Source organism: Astyanax mexicanus, chromosome 4, assembly GCF_023375975.1.
Source record: "Astyanax mexicanus isolate ESR-SI-001 chromosome 4, AstMex3_surface, whole genome shotgun sequence".
NCBI classification, from domain to species: domain Eukaryota; kingdom Metazoa; phylum Chordata; class Actinopteri; order Characiformes; family Acestrorhamphidae; genus Astyanax; species Astyanax mexicanus.
In genome coordinates this window covers 43,400,856-43,422,498 of record NC_064411.1, presented here as the reverse complement: position 1 = coordinate 43,422,498, position 21,643 = coordinate 43,400,856, and the positions used below count along the sequence as shown (strand labels likewise).

Here is a 21,643-nt window from a genome sequence, read left to right as displayed (position 1 = left end):
CAGGGTGACCCTGGTATTATTTATTTATCTGGCGAGTTTTAGACATTGTCTGTTCGATTAACCCCCCCACACAGACACGGTGTGAGGCATTCTGAGACAGTGCTATTAGCCAGTTAACAGTTACAGTCATCAACATTAATGCAGTGTATAAGAGAGAAGCTTAACCCTCCTGTTATGTTACAAAAGTTTAGGAAAAATAGTAATTTTTTTCAGGTTGAAACTTAATTAGTGTAACCAACAAAAAATATGAAAATGTTGAAAATTATTATGTACACAGTATCAAAATGCCATTTTTGTGTAAATAATTCTCAGTATTTTTTTGCATCAAGTCTGAAAGCTCTGCATCTATTTTGTTATTTCAGACATTTCTTATTTTCTGCAAATAAATGCTCTAAATGACAATTTTTTTTTATTTGGAATTTGGGAGAAATGTTGCCCTCCTCCAAGTCATAATTTTAAGATAATACCCCCAGATGTATGTCTTCAGCATATTGTTTAATTCTTTTAGCCAAATACTTGATATACGCTCAAATTATAAAAAAAGATTACTGCAAAACTTTGCTTGAAATTATGTCCTAGACAGATATGTAAATGATTACAGGTGTGGTCTGATTAGAAACTGGGTATTTCCACAATAAACAATGACATTTTAACCCCTGCTTTCCTATAAAAAAGAGGAGCTACTTTTGGATAGTGTACCTTATGGTGAGAGATTGTTGACGGTTGGGACATTAAGACAATTTGGCCAGTTGAAAGACTTTGAAAAGTAGCACATCATTGGACTGGAAAAGCAAGATGGTTGTTTCACAAATTGTCCACAATCTAGGCCACCTGTCAGCCAGGCACCATCACAGTGCAGTGGTGTTGTGAGACTATTGTGAACACGTTGCTGTCTTTGCTGTGGAGTGACACTGCGCCATATGCTGATGTTATGATAAAATTCAGTCTCGGGCTGCTAAAGGCTTTTTCAATTTGTATGTGTACGTTAATCCTTAAGGTAAATATACAGTAGGGGTGTGCCATATTGAGTCGTTCGCGATAATATCGGAAACATTTTTGAATATCGTGAACGATATTATACCCTAAAAATATTGTGCCATATCACCCACCCCTCATGATCACATCAGGGTACTCATTTTTTTTGCTGTTTTTAGCAAAAGAATAATCACACTGTTTTCATTTTCCATTATATATCTACTAGAGACAGATTATATCTGTCCAGTATCATTTATTTTATTTTAATCCTGGATATATGGGGATATTTGGAGTGCATTATTATTAGTATCGTATACATAAATCATATGCAATATAATAATAAAATAATATAATAAAATAAAAAAATCATTTTGTTGCAGTAGTGTATTCTTAAATACAAACAAATAATTAATTTATATCGCCAAGAGTATCGTTGTCGCGAAAATACCATGAAATATCGTGATATTATTTTAGGACCATATCACCCACCCCTAATATACAGTCTGGACTGTTATGTAACAGTTTCAGGTTTTTGGAACTGGCCCATATTTTTCCCTATTATACTCATGTTTATTAAAATACCAACCATATACCAAGCTTTACTGTGACAATGGGGGAACGTGATTTCTTACAATGCAAATAAACACCCAAAGCAGCAAATCCATTTATTTTTTCCTCCTTTTTCTACATTTAATAATGATGAAAACAAGGCCCTGTACAGTCCACTTCAGTGAGTACAATAACAATTATTTTACAATTTTTACACATTGAGACATGGTGCTCCAGAAGTTCCTCCTTTGCTAGAAGAAAAAAAGGGAAAAAAAACTTAATAATAATAATAATAATAATAATAACTGCATTGGAAGGACCCCCTACAAAAAGCTAATGTTTAAATTTTACATTTGGCCATGCCAAATCTGGAAAGAAATATGGAAAAAAATACAACCAAACCACTTCTTTAATAAACTTTGAAAAAGTTATTTCACCCCTCTTCAGAAAAGGCATGCTCAGAAAGCAACTACTATGGCTCTTCGATAAACGACGACGTCCTCCTTTTTAAAATCTTCTGCAGGCAGCCAATAGTGTTAAACAACCTGTACAACCAACATGGTGCCACAGACTACAAACACGTCTACACAGACATTGGGGGGAGGGAGCTGAAATAAAAATCAGTCTGGGAAGGTGTGCGTATTACACTCTGACCTGAATGGCCTTCAGGAGCCATCCCGCGCTGGAAAGAAAAACAATAAACCCACATCACTCTTGTCTTATTTGGGCACTTTCGTTGTTGGATTTGTAGGTCAGGTTTATAGGCTTCATCGCGACTCTATCACAGTTCTCTCACAGAGACGGACACCTCGTCTACAAGCCCAGAGCTGAATCTGATCCAGCTCCATGGGGGCTTTGGAAGGCTTTTGTGTGAATCGCTAAGAGCTATTTAAAACAAGTCCGTACAACAGGTTAAAGGTTAACTTCTCAGTTTTCCCCAGTAGCGATGAAAAAAAAAAGAAGAAAAAAAAGAAAAAAAAAAAAAAAGAAACAAAACAAAACAAAAAATAAATAAAAAAAACAATTAACCTCCCAGTTCATGCGTATGACCAAGTCCCAGAACTAATGCTCTCACACTCACGCTCCCTTTCACTCCACACCAGGTTTCACTTGAAATTCACGCCGCGTTTATGCTACGTAAGTGTACACTTTACGGTCTTCTGGCGTTCTTGCCAAGTATTCCCTCTCAATAAGTCCTTCAATGCGCTTTTTAATGACCACAGGACTTGGGAGGAATCGTGCCCGCAACTGCTGAGTGACCTGCAGGAGAGTGAAAGAAAACGGTTGGGTGGTTAACAAACATTAAACAGAAAAAAAGAGATAACATTTAAATAAACTTATTTTATAAATATTAAACATAATGCTTGTCATGCATTAAATATATACACTTTATTTTAGTAATCTGTGAATTCTGGTTGTGTTTCACCATATATATATTCCTTTAAAGACTTGAATATTTTTGATTGCTGAATTACATGTACAGGTGCTGGTCAACGAATTAGAATAATTTGAAATAGTGCAATCATGAAATTCTTTGAATGCATTTTTTGTGCAGAAAGCAAATCAGGTGTTCACCGCACCTGTCCTACTCGTTAGACTAATCACAGAACTCGTTACCTGGAAAAAAAATTGCTCAGCTGAGCTTTCTAAAAGGCCCATTTAGGCCATTTAACTGTGACACTGTTGTTTTATTGAATTAGAATAATGGAGAAACCGTTTCATTGAATTAGAATAAATGCTCGAATTTTTGTTTTCTGTGAAGAGTGTTCACTGTGCAGTATAAAGTCAGGGTTGAGTAGAATTTAAGTTGTAAAATCAATCATGGGTAAGCAGCGCGACCTCTCAACCGGAATAGTGGCTCAAATTCAAGCCCTTCGCCAACAAGGCTTGACCCAAACTAAAATTGCTGAGCAGCTCGGCATCAGCCAGTCTTCCGTCTGCAAAGCTCTCAAGAAAAACTGCAGCAAGCGCACCAACTGTTCCGGCGTCCGAAAAACTTCTGCTCGCGACAACAAGCAGCTGAGAAAGATCGCAGTCAGCAACCGGTTCAAGTCCACTTCCGAGCTCACCGACTTGTGGAACAAGCAGACCGGCGCTGACGTCTCCAGATCAACCACTTACCGTCGTCTGCGCGAACTCGGCTTCAAATCTCGCGTTCCAGCAGTAAAACCGATGCTGAACAAGAAACAAATGGAGAAACGGCTGAAGTGGGCCAAAGAACACGGCGAGTGGACTGCTGAAGACTGGCAGAAAGTGGTCTTCAGTGACGAATCACGCTTCTGCATCTCCTTCGGTGACCAAGGTCCTCGTGTCTGGCGTCGTGGTGGCGAAACCTACAACCACGAGTGCGTGAAAAGATCCGTCAAGTTTCCCCAGAGCGTTATGGTCTGGGGATGCATGTCCGCTCGAGGTGTAGGGAAACTCTGCTTCCTCAAGAAGACGGTCAATGCTGCCGTATATCAAGATGTTCTGGAAACGTTCCTGATTCCGACTGTTGAGGAACAGTTCGGCGAAGAAGACTTCATATTTCAACAGGATCTTGCACCCGCTCATGCGGCAAAGTCGACCAAAGATTGGTTCACTAAAAAACAGCTTGAAGTTTTGGCATGGCCGGCCAACTCGCCTGACCTCAATGTCATTGAAAACCTTTGGGCCATCGTCAAGCGGAAAATTCGCGACAGAAAGCCTACTACGCTGGACCAACTGAAGCAGAACATCGCCACTGCCTGGGAAGCTGTGAGTGCGGAAACTTGCGACAAGCTGGTCAAATCGATGCCGCGGAGACTTCAGGCAGTCATACAAGCCAAGGGGGCAGCCACAAAATACTGAGAAAGTGATGATTGTAATTATAATAAAAATTATTCTAATTCAATTAAACGGTTTCTCCATTATTCTAATTCAATAAAACAACAGTGTCACAGTTAAATGGCCTAAATGGGCCTTTTGGAAAGCTCAGCTGAGCAAATTTTTTTCCAGGTAACGAGTTCTGTGATTAGTCTAACGAGTAGGACAGGTGCGGTGAACACCTGATTTGCTTTCTGCACAAAAAATGCATTCAAAGAATTTCATGATTGCACTATTTCAAATTATTCTAATTCGTTGACCAGCACCTGTATAGGTGACTCCTATAATATTTAAATCTCCCTCATGGTGCCAAAACATAGCATCTTTTGAAGTCTTTAAAAAAAAAAAAAAACATCTTACAGCAAGAGCTAACCAGGCCTAGGTACAGCCTCCACACTGTGGGTATAGCTTTAACTAAGCTTTAAAAATTAAAAAAAGTCTATATGTCCCTTTTACATAGATGTCTATTATATCTATTATATTAGTCGTGTAGCTCCAGCAAAAGCAACTCTACACACAAAATATCTTGGCTGATCACCGTAGACATGAATCATAGAACCATACCTCTGCTACTAGCACATTGTGCTGCATCTTCTTTCTCGACTTCATGATGCGGACGATTGCTGCTTCGATTTCATGCTTCCTGTCGTCATCCACTTTTTGCCGTGTCTCTTTCCTCTCTGGATCTGATTCGCCCTGTTTAGCAGCAACTGTGGCACCAGAGAAAAACACATGCAATTAGGCAAGCAAATTCAAAGGTTCAGAATTAGTAGTGCCACTTGTTACAAAATCTATTATGTGCACTTTTCAAATTAGTGATTTTTATTGATCAATTCCTACACTGTTTCTCTAAATGCTATAAAACGAGACTAATTATGGCGCACCTGGCTATAATATTCTGAGGCTAATAAAGGCCACCATAATCTGGATCTATCTGGTGTGTTAGATCAGGGTTAGAGTTAAGTCTTGAAAGATGGCAGATTTATGGGAATAGGGCTAAGTAACCTCTGTTCTACAGCAAATGGTTACAGGGTATTGTCAGATCATTATAAGGATACATTCTGTCCATCATTACCTGTCTGAATCTTTACTCTGTGCAGTTTGGAGGTAAACTGGTCGTTGACTGTAAATACATGGCCGTTTTCTATCTCCTTAGATTTGGGCTCCTTAGTAAGCACTCGCTGAGTGGGCTTCCCACAAGCTAGAGATTGCAGTGCCCGCACCAGCTCCCGCTCCGGGATATCAGTCTCCTGCTGGATCTCCTGCAAAGACAAACAGTGATAGAAAAATTTCATGAGCTGAATCTGTAGGACTTGTCACAGTAACATTTTGGATGATTGTGTCAGAAATAATTTGCAGTTATAAAAATTGGATTTACGCCAATGAATAAACTGTCTGTACTGTTCAGGGACAGCGAATACATTTCAGAGCATTGGTGTAAGGATTGGATTACATTTCGAGACAAGATTGTTAGTAATGTCAGGATGTTTAATGATCATCACCACACCTTATCCCCACATGGTGCCAAGTGGTTCATGTTGGTCTGTTTATTTCTATTGAAACTAATAAGCTCTGTGTGTGTGCAAGCTAAGTGCAACTTAAAGTAGTTAAAAACATTCATTAAATGGAGTGTCCACAAACATACATATAATAGACATATAGTGTACCCCTGCTAAAGATGATGTCCATGCATTTGTAGAAGCAAAGATGCACAAGTACAGCTGGTAAATGCAAATACCTCAAAGGTCGACTTCTCTCTGTTGTTGAAGAGCATCAGAATGGTCATTTGAAAAGTTGACACTTGCAGAATGTGCTTCCTTGTATTGGAGCCGGTCACCTGGGCTCCACCCACACCTATATCAGAGCCATCCTCCTGGTGAGGCAGATGAAGATGATTAACAGACCAGTAACAGGGAAACATATAACCCTAACTGGGCTTTAATTGCGCATGTCTTTTAAGATGTGACTGATTAACTCAATCTTTAATACCTTTTTGATTGCACCGTAGAAAGTGGCATTGAGGTCTGCAGAGCCCATGTGGTGCTGCAATGTGAGCTGCCTGCCACTGTGCTTGGCCAAATAAAACCTGAAAAAAAAAAAGACCAAGAGGAAAAAAAAATCAGTGCATCATATACACTGAAATACACTATATGGACAAAAGTATTAGCATCAGAATGTGCATAAAAGTAACTGTCCCTAATGTCCAGGGAATGCCTTCTACTAGATTTTGAAGCTTTGCTGTAAAGATTTGATTAGTGAGGTCAGGAGGTTGGATGACCCCTGCCCCACTATATCTGCAACTCTGCTTCAATTTATCAGTATTGAATGGATCATTGTTATTCCAGGGAACACAGTTCCACTGAGCCAAAGCTCTAACCCACACCTGCCAATAGCTTTGTGTTTATCTACTCCAAAGAGTCCTATTCAATTGGCAGTGCTTCTCTTCAGGGACTAGGCAATCTGTGTCAACGATTGGGTAAAAATTAAATTGGTGGACAAATGTGTGGGTGGTATTAAGGGTCATATGAATTTATTCTTGGGTCTTTCAAGCTAATGGTGTTTACATACCTTCTAAACACCTCAAATGCATGTCTTGGAGATGGAGGTATATTACATTTGGGTGTGGCTGACTGGGTGGGCCAGTAACCTGTCGTTAATACCCTCACTGTGAGGTCCACACCCCCAAGAGACACCTAGAAAGGGAAATGTCAATCGGTCAAACATTTCTTTTCACCATCAGTCGATTCAATAATGACAGTGTATTTGCTTTTTCTTATTTCTCTTACCCCTGTTGACTGTAGGTGTTGGCGGAACTCATCCATGGTTGTGTTTGAGATGCTCATGTCTCTGAACATGCCTTCCAGTTTGGATGTGAACTGACAGCCACACTCAGTCTGCAAAATGGATCAAAGCCAGACACAATTTCCAGTCAGTTTTAACACATGGTACAGGATCCAAGAAGGAAATGTTAACAGAAACACCCACACAAGTCAAATGCCACATCAACAGTAGCAGTATACACTTTATTAGCATGTTTATCTATTTGTGTGTCATCAAATCAGTTTACACCATAGTGTGTAAATGTTTTTGTAGTGTTAGGATGTGCAAAATTATTTTTTAATGAGTTATCAACTGGTGTCGGCAACAATACTAACCTGGATCAATGCTAAAAACGATAACTTGAGATATATTTGGGTTGGATTTGCCATAAAACGGTAGTAAAGCATTGTCAAAAACAGTTGTGGTAAACTCTTTAATGACTTTAGCTCATGTATGTTTGGAAATATTTTGAAATATTTGACATATAGTGTTTTTTTGTGATTATTCCCAGCTGCAACCTGTAATGACTTATGATTATACAAGTAGAATCAAGTGCACCCCAGCTTGTTCAGAATGAGAATATGGAACCACACCAATCTTATTCAATATACTGTGTATCAGTGGCTGTATCAGAATGTTAATAATTTGTGTTTCCCCCCACAGTAGAATGAGAGTATGATGTTTAATATATTAATGTCTTCTACGGTTATATGGTTGCTTATTAAGTTATGGTATGCTTATTTTTAAAATGAACAGTAATTCAGGTTGTTTTGAAAGCAACCAGCAGATGGAGCTAGTCTGTACTTTCCCACTCTATAGGTTCTCATAACAGTGAATGTAACCTGCCAGCTCAGCAAAAACTTGCCTTCAGCTTTGAGATCATGTTCTTCTCGGAGTCGTCAGACACGCTCTTGTTAGTGAGAAGCCTCCTGGCGAGGTGCTGTTTGTAGTAGCGCTCAAACACGTCCTTCTCCTGCATGAACCTGAACAGCACCATGGCCTTATCCAGTATGGATTCCACCTCTTGCTCTGTCAACTAGAAAAGAGTGAGGAAAGGGAGAGAAAGAGTCTTTTGAATAACCTCAAAGCAAAAAAACAAAAAAGGTAAATGGAAACAGATGTCCTATTAAAAAGCTAATTAGTTGAGTCCTGACAAAATCTGCAATACAAATCTACACTGATCTGCAATATTATTACAACCACCGACATGTACATAATAACACTGATTATCTGGCTCCAACAGTTCAAATGCTTGCATTAAAAAGGGGCACTTTGCCTCAATACTAATTTATTGTGACAACTAGGTCAGAGCATCTTCAAAACATCTAGCAGGTATTGTGAGGTGTTTCCAGAATGCAGTGGTCAGTGGCTACCAAAAGTGCTTCAAGGTAGGACAACAGTTCCTGGGCGCCCAAGGCTCATTGATGCTCACAGAGGCCCCACCTGACAACTTACAGGACTTACCGTATTTTTCGGACTATAAGGCGCACCGTATTATAAGGCGCACGATGAGTGAACGGTCTATTTTTAGTGTTAGTCCATACACAAGGCGCACTGGATTATAAGGCGCACTAAATGAAACTTTATTTATATCAGTAACAATAACTCTGAGCAATAAATCCTTCACAATATCTGTGAAAAATAACAACATCTCTGAGCAATAAATCAACAAGCACAGCAAGTAACTTACGTATTACTCCGCGACGCTCCTGACAACGGTAGCCGCAACGCTCCGACAGACCATAATATTATGTTGAAGCACAGCAAGTACGTATTACTCCGCGACGCTCCTGACAACGGTAGCCGCAACGCTCCGACAGACCATAATATTATGTTGAAGCACAGCAAGTACGTATTACTCCGCGAGGCTCCTGACAACGGTAGCCGCAACGCTCCGACAGACCATAATATTATGTTGAAGCACAGCAAGTATGTATTACTCCGCGAGGCTCCTGACAACGGTAGCCGCAACGCTCCGACAGACCATAATATTATGTTGAAGCACAGCAAGTACGTATTACTCCGCGACGCTCCTGACAACGGTAGCCGCAACGCTCCGACAGACCATAATATTATGTTGAAGCACAGCAAGTACCGCATTACTCCGCGAGGCTCCTGACTATAATAGCGTGTTGTGCCGAATTCGGTGAATAAAACGGTTTTAAAACAGAGATAAAGATTGGATAAGTTTCATTTCTGGATGAAGTGATTTCCAGCGCTGTTTGGATATAACTGTGGATTACAGGAGACTGGATTGATGGATTCTCTTTAGTCTGGACGCGTTTTGAAGGTAGGACCTGTGGCTGAGCGCGGGTGTGTTCGGGGGGTGGCGGCAGTGACCGGAGGTTACCCCAGGACAAAAGGAGAGAGCCTTTTATTACTGGAAACATGCGCTCTGACGCAGCTCTAATTCATGAAACATACATCCTACAGTAAAAGCACAGTTCTGGAATCCGGAGAGCCAGACGGTTCGAATGGTGTATGACATGACCGCATTCGATGAAATATGGACGAACGATAAACGCAAATATGAGAGTTATTAATTATTAAAATCATAACCAAGGCATATTTCGCCCTAAATGTTTATTTTCTGAAAGGATATTCCGCTAAATAGGCTAAATAGCTCAAAAGCAGAGATTCTAAGCTTTAAAATGGTATATTGGATGTCTATATTGAACCTGTAACTGTTCATAACTATTCAGAAACACAGCCAGTTATGAAATATTAAATATTTCTGGCCCGCCGGTGGGCCAGCGCGTGTTAAGAGGTTAACTTTACTTAGAAGTGGGCGCTAAAAAGAAACAGTTTGTGCTATTAACCCAGAACGGGTGGAAAGGAAAGTTTACCGGCACCTTGTTCTGGCCACGGAGCTACAGTGGAAACTAGCTACCCTGAACCACAGCCGAGAGGCAGTACGGCAGTCAAAGGTAACCGCGCGCTAGCCCAAGAGGGGGATCTTTTTCTGGCGTGGGTGAGGAATTCTGCACAACAGAGCGCCGTGTACCACATAAAAATCGAGGTCAGTAAACACAAGCAAAATCCATACACAAGGCGCACTGCATTATAAGGCGCAATGACGATTTTTGGGAAAAAATAAGTATTTTAAGTGCGCCTTATAGCCCGAAAAATACGGTAAGTTTCTTTGATTTTACCAAATTAAAAACCTCTGAAATATATTCAAAAGGAAGATGGATGATCACAAGCCATCAAACCAATCTGAACTGCTTGAATTTTTGCACCAGGAGTGGCATCAAGTTATCCAAAAGCAGTGTGCAAGACTGGTGGAAAAGGACACACCAAGATACATGATAACTGTGATTAAAAACCAGGGTTATTCCACCAAATACTGATTTCTGAACTCTTAAAACTTTATGAATATGAACTTGTTTTCTTTGCATTATTTGAGGTTTAAAGGCTCAGTGTCTTTTTTGTTATTTCAGTCAATTTCTCATTTTCTGCACATAAATGCTCTAAATGACAATATTTATATTTGAATTTGGGTGAAATGTTGTCCATAGTTTATAGAATAAAACAACAATGTTCATTTTACTCAAAACATATACCTATAAATAGCAAAATCAGAGAAACTGATTCAAAAATCAGACCTGAAGTGGTCTCCTAATTTTTTCCAGAGCTGTATTGAACATTGGTTTTAAAGGTTATGGCTAATCAGTGTACATCTGCACTAAGCAACATATATACACACCTATAGGAAGATTTAAAACCGTAGGATAAACTAGACAATCATAAAGCTTGACAGAACTCATGCACTTGGATTGGCCAGCTGCTGTTAAAAGGGAACTCTGGGTAAGAGGGAGTTCTTTTTATAGCGATCCTCGCCTAAGACCAAAGGTGTTAATAAACTTGTGACAGTTAAGCTTAGATTTCAGACACTCTGCCTAACTGAGATGGGACTATGGCTGTGTCCAAAACCGCATGTAACCATGCTAAAGGTTCTGTAGCAGCACATTATAAGAGCCTATTAGCAGCACATTCATTATAGTAAGCATAGAGAGTGTAGGAGAATTGATACTTCTGTACCACACTGATAAAAAACACTTAGAGAATTCTGGTATCATTTATTTCTAATTTTATCCCATGTTCTCACACATTTGGAAGGCCAGTTACCTAATCCACTAATTAGGCCTAGTCACTAGTAATCACTAGTAATGCCCCCAAATGTAGCACATGCCTCCTCGGATACATGTGAAGCCAGCCACCACCTCTTTTCCAACCGCCATATCTGCAGCATCACTGGGTAGCCAGCGCACTTGCAGGACAGCACATTGACTACACTTCAATACAACAGCTAACCATTCACAGACTGATATGGGGAGAAAGGTCATCTATACACCTCTGAGGGATTAGGTCTACTTGTGCTCTCTCAGACTCTGGCTGCTGATGGCAAGCAGCATCTGGGATCTGGGATTTGAACAGTGATCCTTATATCACAGCAACATTGTGATTTTTTTGTCATGTATTGAAACTGTAATCAAAAATCATCAAATTCCAGTGGGAATAGTATCGACTACTACAATTTTGCAATTGTCACATCCCTAGACATAATAGTATGTTTAGCATATTATGCTGCTATGGATACAGTTCTTCCTGACATGTAGCATGCTTTGTGAAATCATGGATTTACATGTATAGTGCAGAAATATACAGTGTTTGAGTCCACGGTGGATTGTTTAGGGCACTGTTAGTTCAGAACAAGAACTGCTGAGGTCTGTAAAGTCATGTCTTCACCTTCAGATCTCACCATGTGGACTGTGACCATTATAAGATTATGAGTAACAGTACGGAATTCCCTTTACAGCTAAACTTCTCATCTCAGAAAGCTCATTCATTCATAAAAAACATCTTAGTCACCATGTGTTAGCCTTTGCACAGCCACAAGGAAGAAGTTAAGTTATCTTTCCTTTCTTTTCTGTTTTGCTAACACAGAGATATGGTGGGTGCTGGCCTGGTTGAGAGAAAAAACAGCTGACTCACTCCCTTCACGCCCTTCTTCAGCTTGTCGTCAATGAAAAGTGAGAGGTACTCTGGTGAGCGGGGGTTCAAATTGAGGAAGTATTCAAAGTCACCAGCTATGGTCTGCTTGAACAGGCGGTCATTATTGAAGGACTCCTGCAGGAAGCGGTCAAAGCGAGACTTTAAATCCAGTAAGCCCTGAATGAGAGAGAGAGAGAGAGAGAGAGAGAGAGAGAGAGGGAGAGAGAATAAGACATTGGGCCACACAGCTCAAAAACTCCACAGGCTGATCCCAGGAGTAAACTGAAAATTGGGACGATTTAAGACTTTTCAAAATTTTCCACAAGAATTTATTAGACCCCTTTAAGGGTCTTAAAATATGGTTGCTGGTACCTGGATATAGTCAACAGGGTTCTTGCCCTCTCCCTCCTCAGACACAAGAGCTTTGCCTTGCTCCCGTAGGTAGGAGCTCATGCACTCACACATAGTCTTCAGACCATTTGGCACCCTGCTGAACAGCTTATACATACACGCTAAGTCTACACACACACAAACAAACAAACAAACAGAAAAAGCAGCCATGAGTCAAATACAGCAAAACTATTTCTTCATTGCTGTTAATACCTTATTAATGAAACAGATGGGAATGGATTTGAGTCTGTACTTATGGAGATAAAACAATGAGGTACACAAACAAACAAACACTTTCACTTAAAGTTCAAAACTGTGACAGCACAACACTATTACTTGACTGCATTAATAATTAAGAGAAAAAATTGGTATTTTTTTTTGTGTGCAGAGTCCTTCACACTTTTAACACATAGGTAAATCACTGTATATAATAAAGAGCACATATTATTTATGTATTTTGGATAGTTTAATTCTGTGTTAGACAGACTGCAACTGTTGCTATTAACTGAGTGTCAGGCTGTTATTGTAAATTAAAAACATGTTTTAATGATTTGTCTGGTTAAATGGAAAGTAAAAAAATAGAAACTACAACACTTATTTTCTTTTTGTGGCACTGTATAGTCCATCCTAGACATTGAGATGTTCTTAAAGAGAGAGTTTGTATTTTTGTGTTGGTTGTTTAAAGTAACAAGTAAAAATAATCAAATTTTTTTGGCCTTCAAACTGACTTTTTTCTTTTTGTTTTAATAATTACCTTTTACCCTTTACCCCTAGACAACAATCAAAAAAGAGGAACATAAACATTGCCAGTAACAATCATTACTACCCACTGCACTGTGGTAATGCCTTCTGTGAGGTATACCCGGTATTCATGTGACACTGTGAACCAGAGCAATGACAAAATACTGCACAACTTCAGAAATGGAATCTCTCATTATGCATTTTCACTTAAACTTGGATAATTCACATCGCCTTGCCATGAGCTTGCTGGCCCATGTTTAACCTCATTTACAAAATATCGCTTCACAACTTATACAGGTATGGGCAATCCCAAGCTACCCAAAAATGGAATATTAAAATACTATGTCATTACATAAAATCCTCCATCAGCCACGTTGATTAAATCCTTTCGATCTTACCTTCTGTCTTTCCGTTCTTGAGCATGTGAACAAGACCAGAGTTCTCCATCTCTACGATAGTCTTCATGTGCTTTGAGATGAGTTCCCGCTCCACCACCTTCACTATGGGCTCCTCCGTCGACTTGTCCAGACAGTGCATGACTCGCTCAATTTCTTCGTTTATCCGTGCCTCTACTTTCTTTATGTACACACTCGCACTGTTCTCTGCCAAAAACTTTTGACTTTCCATCTAAAAGCAAAAACTTAAGAAAATTACTGAAAATTATCCTGAACAAGCAAATAAAAAAAGTCCCCTGCCAGTGCAACTATGGGACAAGCTGCAAATCATTTGCACATCTCTGTGAGCAGCAATGGGTACAACTTAAACTTAAAGCATCTATTAAAATAGGAGTCAAAACATTTGGGCAGCACAGTGTACTTGTGTCACAAATTGAAACATCTTTACAAACCTGAAAGAATTCTGCAGACATTTCTAAGAACGGGGCCTCGAAGTCTTCTTCATAAACCGACCGGCCTTCGAGGCCTAAGATCATTAACATCTGGCAAGCGTTACGTATGGCCCCCCTGGAGAAGACAAAACATATTGTTAAACCATTTTGAATGATCTCATTGTATTTATAGTATCGTACAGTGCTTCATCAAAGGAATTGGTTAGTTATGGTGAAGTAAAGAAAGTCTTTGGTGAAAATCTAGATGACAAAAAGTCTTTTGGACACAAGCATGCTTGCAAGTGTTTGACCTCACTCAAAAGATAACACCTCACAACTAACATAGGTGTGGGCAATCCCAAGCCATCCCATGAGGAACGTAACACAAATATTGAAAAACAATTTAACTTTCAAAACTACACTAAAGAACTAACTGTGTCGTGACAATAATACAGCTCTATATGTTTCAATTCAGTTACAGATCTAACACCACTGGCTCCTGAACATATCTAATTGTTGAGTTCTGCAATTTAATTGGCTCCTAAGCAGAGCCGAATTTAGGAGGTCTGCAGTTGGAGTCTTCTGAAAAACTGAGAAACATGATTATATATGAAAATGTATTTAAATAAAAGCAAACTTTGACTGGAGTATTCGCCCATAACTGAATTTCTTAAAGTGTTTGTTTTAGAACTGGACAGCAGAACATCTTACCTGTCCACCACCTCGCCCTTCCTTTCCCGAGCGATCATATCTAGCAGAGTTTGTTGCAGGTGATCCCGGATGCAGCCGTAACGCACCACCTGGTCTCGAAAGATGATGAGACCTAGATTATAGACATTTTCTACGTTGTTCTGCTGCACGTAAACACGGTCCTGTGGGAGGGGAAGAGAGGTCCTTCATGATCTCAATCAAAATACTACAGGACAATAATATTCAATCAACCAAGAAATACTGACAGGAACTCACCATGTACATCAAGATGTCTCGAATCATTACCATGGCTGTTTGGTGGTCGTTCCAGGCTTGGTTCAAAGTTTGAAGAAAGTTGTTGTTGAGGGAGTTTAGTACATCATCTCGCACCTTTGAAAAATAAAAGATAAATCCATTTAATAATTTATGTACTTAAAAACAATACACAGCATGCCCAAAAAAAAGAGTCAATTCAGCTACTTTTAAGAACACCCACTGCTGACACAGACATTCACTTGTGCACACAGCTTGTATAATCTCCACAGAAAAGCACACTTGCATGCAGTGCTCTGGAGCAGCAGTATGTGAGCCTGAGGCTATTTCTTTTTTAAACCTGAGAGTTCAGAATCAAAATTCTGAACCAAGGTTAATGGTTTTGTTACATTGACTGGGTTGAGAGGGGTATGAGTCTCAAACCAGCGTGTTGTCAGTCATTGTGTTCCCGCAAAATAATAAGAAAATTTTATTTGTTTTCACTAAACTGCTGATATTACAGCATTACAACAAACAGCATTCATAAAAAAGTATCACTACTGTTGCTGGTATTGTGATTAACACAATGTCTAATGTATAACTATATTGCTGGCTTTACTCACTTTACAAGTGGTCGTCTTACTTTCAGGCATTTCCAGATTAAAATAACCCCAAATAATCATATTCAAACCAACAGTTTATGTTTGCTCCCTCTAAGACTAAAGCTGCTGTTCATGATAAGACTGGGACCTGGAATCTGGCTCAGTGATGCATCTCAACATAATGCTGGATTAGAATCTGGATTGGCAAGTGCCTGTCCAATATCCGATAAGTAAATGACATCAATATTAGACCTGCTACCCATAAAGGATCAGTTTGGTCCCTTCTTTACCAGCAGCTCCAAATTCAAGTGCAGACTTATTCCAACTGTCCAGATGAATGAACTAGTCCTGCAACAGTTGTATCATCACAGGCATCACAAGTAGCCGCATATTGTACTTTTCTTGCTTATTTCCTTCTTTATTGTTTAATGAATGGTGATAGTATGACTAAGCTTTCTGTAATAGGTTTGAAAGTCTAAACCATCTCTAATAGTCTGTGCTTCCTGGACAGGGATTATGACTAGTTGTAGACTATATTTTCCTTTTAATGGAAAATCTCCATTCAAAATGCTATGTAATTCAAGACTATGTTTAATTCCTAATAAACATAGGAACAAATTGTGGTCCTTTGGTCTAGACCATGGGTTGAGGCATCTTTCAACTGAAATATCAGAAGGTCCAGACCAAACAAGGTAGGTATAACCATTCCTACTGCCCGGAGTACAAATCTCACCAGCACTGAACAACAGAACATTCTCTGGAATAATGGTGCTCCATTTAACCTTGTTCTGTCTGTGATCCATAACTAAAATTACCCTATATCAGTTCCTAACCTTATTAATGCTGTTATGGTTGAACGCAATGAAATCCTCACTGCACTATCCTAGCACCTAACATAAAGCATCCCCAGAGAAGCAGAGCATGCTCCTGCAGTAAAAGGAGGAATAAACCAACACCACTGATGGATAGGAAAATTGTCTACAAACATTTGTACATATGGTGCATCCTAAATGCAACTTTTCCTCCAGACACAAACCGTCCCTCCAGAATCTTTATGGTCAAAGGAAGAAGCTTCTACAAACTGCCCTTTAGAGATGAGGCAGCACCATATCTCTTTCCGCCGAACCGGCTGATGAGGCAGGCCTGAGGCACCTGCAGAACTGCTTAACGCAACGTTCAAAACACATACGGCGAGCAATTCCTCACTATTCTGAGCATAAACTCCGCTCCACTTTCTTACCTTGTTGATGAGGTGCTCAGTGACGACCTCCCGCAAGCCTGTGTAGAGCTTCTCGCCATGTTTGTGCAGAACCATGGTGTAAGCGTTCCTGTACAGCTCCTCAAAGCTCAGGCCGCTGTTGTTCTTCCGCTGGATTTCCTGGATGGCGTTCTTGAGGAGGTCCCAGATGTTGTTGACGTACTTCTCGTCCATCGTCATCTGTGTGGTCCATAGAAAAAGAGCAGAAATAGTGCAAAGTCCGGCCATTAATGTTAGTCAACTTTTGACGAGTTTATAAACCATTTTATAAAGCGTATAATTACAGGACAGCTAAAAAAACACCACCACCACAATATCAGTAATGCCACTGATCATCACTGTATTAGAAGGTAAATGCCCCCAAATGCTGAGTGTTCTTCATATCTTTCACATAAACCCCTTATATGCAGAGTTAATGATTGAGTTATTGATCCTAAAGCAATAGAATCACTGAGTTCAATTTTAGGGCTAATTGTAATTGATGTAAATTATATTATTTAAAAAGACACAATATCCAGATTGAAATGGGCTGCAATCAAAATATCTGATACTGTGTAAAATTGCAAAAAAAAAAAAAAAAATGAAAATTGCACATATCACTATGTCAAGACACTGTGATTAATACAGTGTACTGTGATGTGTATTATGTTATTTGTCATTTACTGTGTCACTTAATGGTTTTAAAAGCTGCTCTTTTTTTTACTGTGTTTTATACACATCACACAGACATGTTATTTATTCGGAGCTTCACATTGTTTTGTTTTGGTTGCATCAATATGTTTTTGTCCGGTTTCACAGTACTATAATGATTTCAGCTCCTTCAAAACTTGAATATCTGACACATTCTGAAAATAATTTTAGTATTTAGGATGAATCGTGCCCCGTACAAAGTAGTACCTAGTCCATTTTTTATCAAAGCATCTCAAGCGTTTACATTGTCCGCAGTAACAGAATGCCATGCAGTCACTCTAAACGCTATACTGAGCCATAAGATCTAAGTAAACATGACTCGACCAAGTCCACACCACTTTCATTTATCTTTCTGCCCTTATCCATCTGTAAGGTCACATTATTTCAGACTGTTTAAACAGCAAAGCTCAAGATAAAACTGTATCTAAGCCAAATGATTGGAACAGGTACAAACACAGTGGCGTGGTTCAGAGGAATTCACACATAGCGTAATAGTTTCACAAGAAAAAGTAGGCCGAATTCCTTCAGGTGGGGTATTGTGAAATCTGTCCGTTTCACAGGTTGGGAGAAGAAAATGTGTGTTAATGTATACTGTTCACGCAGTTTGGTTTCTACACTTTATTCTTTAGTCTGAAGGAATTTGAATACTGTACTGTAAAATACAGGCATACATCAAGGACATCATCCTCCTGATTAAGCCATTTGTTCCCTAAATTTACCTAATTAAATGTTTCTTCTTTTAACTGAGGTTGCAAAATATTTATGAAGTCACAAAATTGTATTTTTCCATCTGTTGGGCTCTGTAACCTAGGTTTCTATGGCTAAAATACACATTGTTTTTAGATTTTTGCAATACTATTAGACATACCTTGCTAGCTAACATAATGAGATAATACACATAGTTTACTATACATTATATACACAATATTATGCTCCCAAGTTATAATAGGGTTGCATTGCAAGGCTGTTTATTGTTTTCAATATTGTTTTTTTGTTTGTCCAGGACCTTGAAAAGGTTTCAGACCTTTTAAAAATATTAATAATACATAACACTCGATTATCATGCAATATTAAAGTATTGCTCACGTCCTGCTAATGTTATTGATGTCAATTAAGAGAAGAAAACAAAACAGAACCCTTTCAAAAAAGCCATGTCAGGTGGCTAATCCAGGCCCCACAAAGTAAACATCCACCCCAGGATTTTGTTTTAACTGCCCGGACGGCTCTGCTGCAGCTCAAGAGTCTATGCAGTTGGAACAAAATCATGGGATGGATTTTTACATTCTGAACCTTTTTTTTTTTTATTATTAAGTGGCACTCAGGAAACACGGACTCCTTAGCTAGCGTAGCTTGCTAACTTTAACGTAATTAACACATACTAAATGAAATAGCTAGCTTATATAATTAAAACAACATAGCTCGTACAGTCATAGCATGTTTTATGTTTTAATCTTCTGCATAACTAAGATAGCTAGCTGGCTAGTTAGTTACAGCTAAGACATACTGACCAACTAGCTAAAGTCCTGGTAAGAGCCGATAGCTAACTAAGCTAGCTAAGGGCTAATAACATGTTTTACGTTAGCGTTAACTAACTAAAAGCTAACTGGCTGGCTAATTTAGCTACGTTCAATGCGTCACACAACATTTCTGCTCGAGTTGTCCAGTTGTGTGGGATTTAAAAACGTACGAAAGTCACGTAAGAGCATAATTCGAATTCGTGTAACAGTGAAAATACATTATCTAGCGCTATCTGTCAGTTAGCCAGCTAAGCTAACGGGGCTAGAAGTCTCCGAACTGCGCAAGTGAGCCAAGCTAGCTATTTAGCTAGGTTAGCTAAATAGCTAGCTAGCTAACTACGTTAGCCTCATACACAGGTTTATATCGCATTTCAGGGACCTAGTTAACTGAATCAGTGAGGGACTGAAAGACGGTCTGAACACGGTTTATTCTCACACACAAGTCGATTAGGACGTTTTTATTCGTGACCTTCGTGAAAAGAGAAGACGAACAGCTCGAATAACTTAGCTAAGCTCATGAATGTCGTTCACATTCGGAGCATTTCCAAAAAATAATCGGCATAAAACAAGTAAGGGTCACATAGCTAGCGTTTACATACGTTAGCTAGCTCTACCTAAATGATATAACCTAGCGTTAAGGTTGGTGTAGCTAAAATCTGTCAGCAGGAAACATGCAGCTATAATGAGGTGACTTGTCTCTAGTTAATGGACACTCTGGTGTTGGTGTTGGTGCTACTGCTGCAGCATTTCTAATTCTGTAATTCGGCTCACTCTTGGATGGGTGACAACATTTATGCACCCCTGCTTAAGAGCACTCGGGCCTTCAAGCCTGAGCCTGAAGCCCGCATCCCCGGAGCTCGAGTGAAGGCCTCGCCGGCTGCGGCGTTCCAGACGCCGGCCTGTACTCACAGGAAAGGCTCGTATCCTCATCTTGGTGTCCTTTTTGGTGCCGCCTTTGCTGAGATTTGACATGTTTGGCTGCCTCCCCGGTGGTCTCCTCGCTCACATGAAAGACTTGTCCTGGTAAAGGGAAGGGAGATAAGTCCGTGGAGCCGATGATCAGCCTCCACTTGACCTTCTTTAATAGCTGGAGATCCCAGTAGTTTGGGACTTGTTGACAAGCGCCTGACTGCTCGGCTCTGCTGTGCTGTGCTGCTCTCCAATGATGGCGGACGGTACACACACACACACACACACACACACACACACACACACACACACACACACACACACACACACACACACACACACACACACACACACACTGTGTGTATGTGAACCTCTCTCACTACTGCAACACATGCGAATAGATATGAGATGGTCTCCTATATTTTCATATATTCATGCACTGACACATTCATTCAATAAAACAAACAAACAAACAAACAAAAAAAAACATTACTATTAAGTTTACTATGAGTTTTCTTCTCAAAATGTCTGTAAAATAAACAGCAAATAATAAAAAAAAGTTTTCTTTTTAAATTGGTTTCATATTGGCCCCACATACAGCTCTGGAAAAAAAATAAATAGACCACTTCAGTTTCTTAATCAGTTTCTCTGATTTTGCAATTTATAGGTATATGCTTGAGTAAAATGAACATTGCTGTTTTATTCTGAAATAACCTCAGTTTTCATGCATCTTGGCATGTTCTCCTCCACCAGTCTTTCACACAGCTTTTTAATAACTTTCAGCAGTTCAGCTTTGTTTGTTGGCTTATGATCATCCATCTTCCACTTGATTATATTTCAGAGGTTTTCAATTAGGTAAAATAAATAAAAAAACTCATATATTTTAAGTGGCCTATTATGTTTTAGTGATGAGCCCCATCCAAGTTGTACACTTGTGAAGCTAAGGTGCACTGTAATGATGGGGCCTATATGGGACCAACCATATATGGCATTGCAGTTCGGTAATGTTGGATTATTAGTATGATCAGTTCTGCGCTCCAGTTCATCTTAAAGATATGGAGAATCCATATACATATCAGCACAGAGACCCCCACAATCCAATGTTGGAGTGTAAGGGTTATACCTTTCAGACTGATTCTTGGCATTGGCCATAATAACTTCAGGGAAATATGTGACTGGCTGCACTAGAGACAATGAACTGTTTTGCCCAAGATCACACAAACAGAACCCACAGACTCAAGTGTAATGTTACTTGAGAGCTGTTAAACTGGTCACACCAGCAGTGCCCCCATAAAAACACACAGTACAGACTCTTGCTGATCTAAACAATTTTTCTATTAACTTACTATATGCACCTTGCACTTTGAACTCTCTAATAATTAACATCTAAGCAGTGTTTAAGCCATTCCTTTGCATTATATTGTTAACCCTGGACCTTTTTTGTGTGTTTATGAGTTTGTCTCAGGTTTGGTAGACGTGGAATGTATTGCTTAATGCAATAACAAATTAATCAAACTAAAGCATGTAGAATAAACCAAAAAAGGTTTAATCTACATTTAACTCAAATAAATTCAAATCCAGAAAT

General features: G+C 39.4%; 1 protein-coding gene across 1 annotated transcript; it reads right to left on the bottom strand.

Annotated features, from left to right (window-relative positions):
* Window positions 1-1,627: 1,627 nt before the first annotated feature.
* On the bottom strand, window positions 1,628-20,334 carry cul3b (cullin 3b). Its single transcript, XM_022678753.2, has 16 exons — window positions 20,059-20,334; window positions 16,925-17,122; window positions 15,107-15,220; window positions 14,852-15,012; window positions 14,162-14,276; window positions 13,713-13,941; window positions 12,556-12,701; window positions 12,184-12,360; window positions 8,054-8,224; window positions 7,155-7,262; window positions 6,937-7,061; window positions 6,358-6,454; window positions 6,107-6,241; window positions 5,444-5,630; window positions 4,933-5,078; window positions 1,628-2,784 (listed from the first exon to the last, which is right to left on the bottom strand). The coding sequence occupies exons 1-16, from the start codon at window positions 20,119-20,121 to the stop codon at window positions 2,653-2,655; spliced, it is 2,304 nt and encodes a 767-aa protein (XP_022534474.1). The 5' UTR covers window positions 20,122-20,334; the 3' UTR covers window positions 1,628-2,652.
* Between the last annotated feature and the right edge of the window lie 1,309 nt (window positions 20,335-21,643).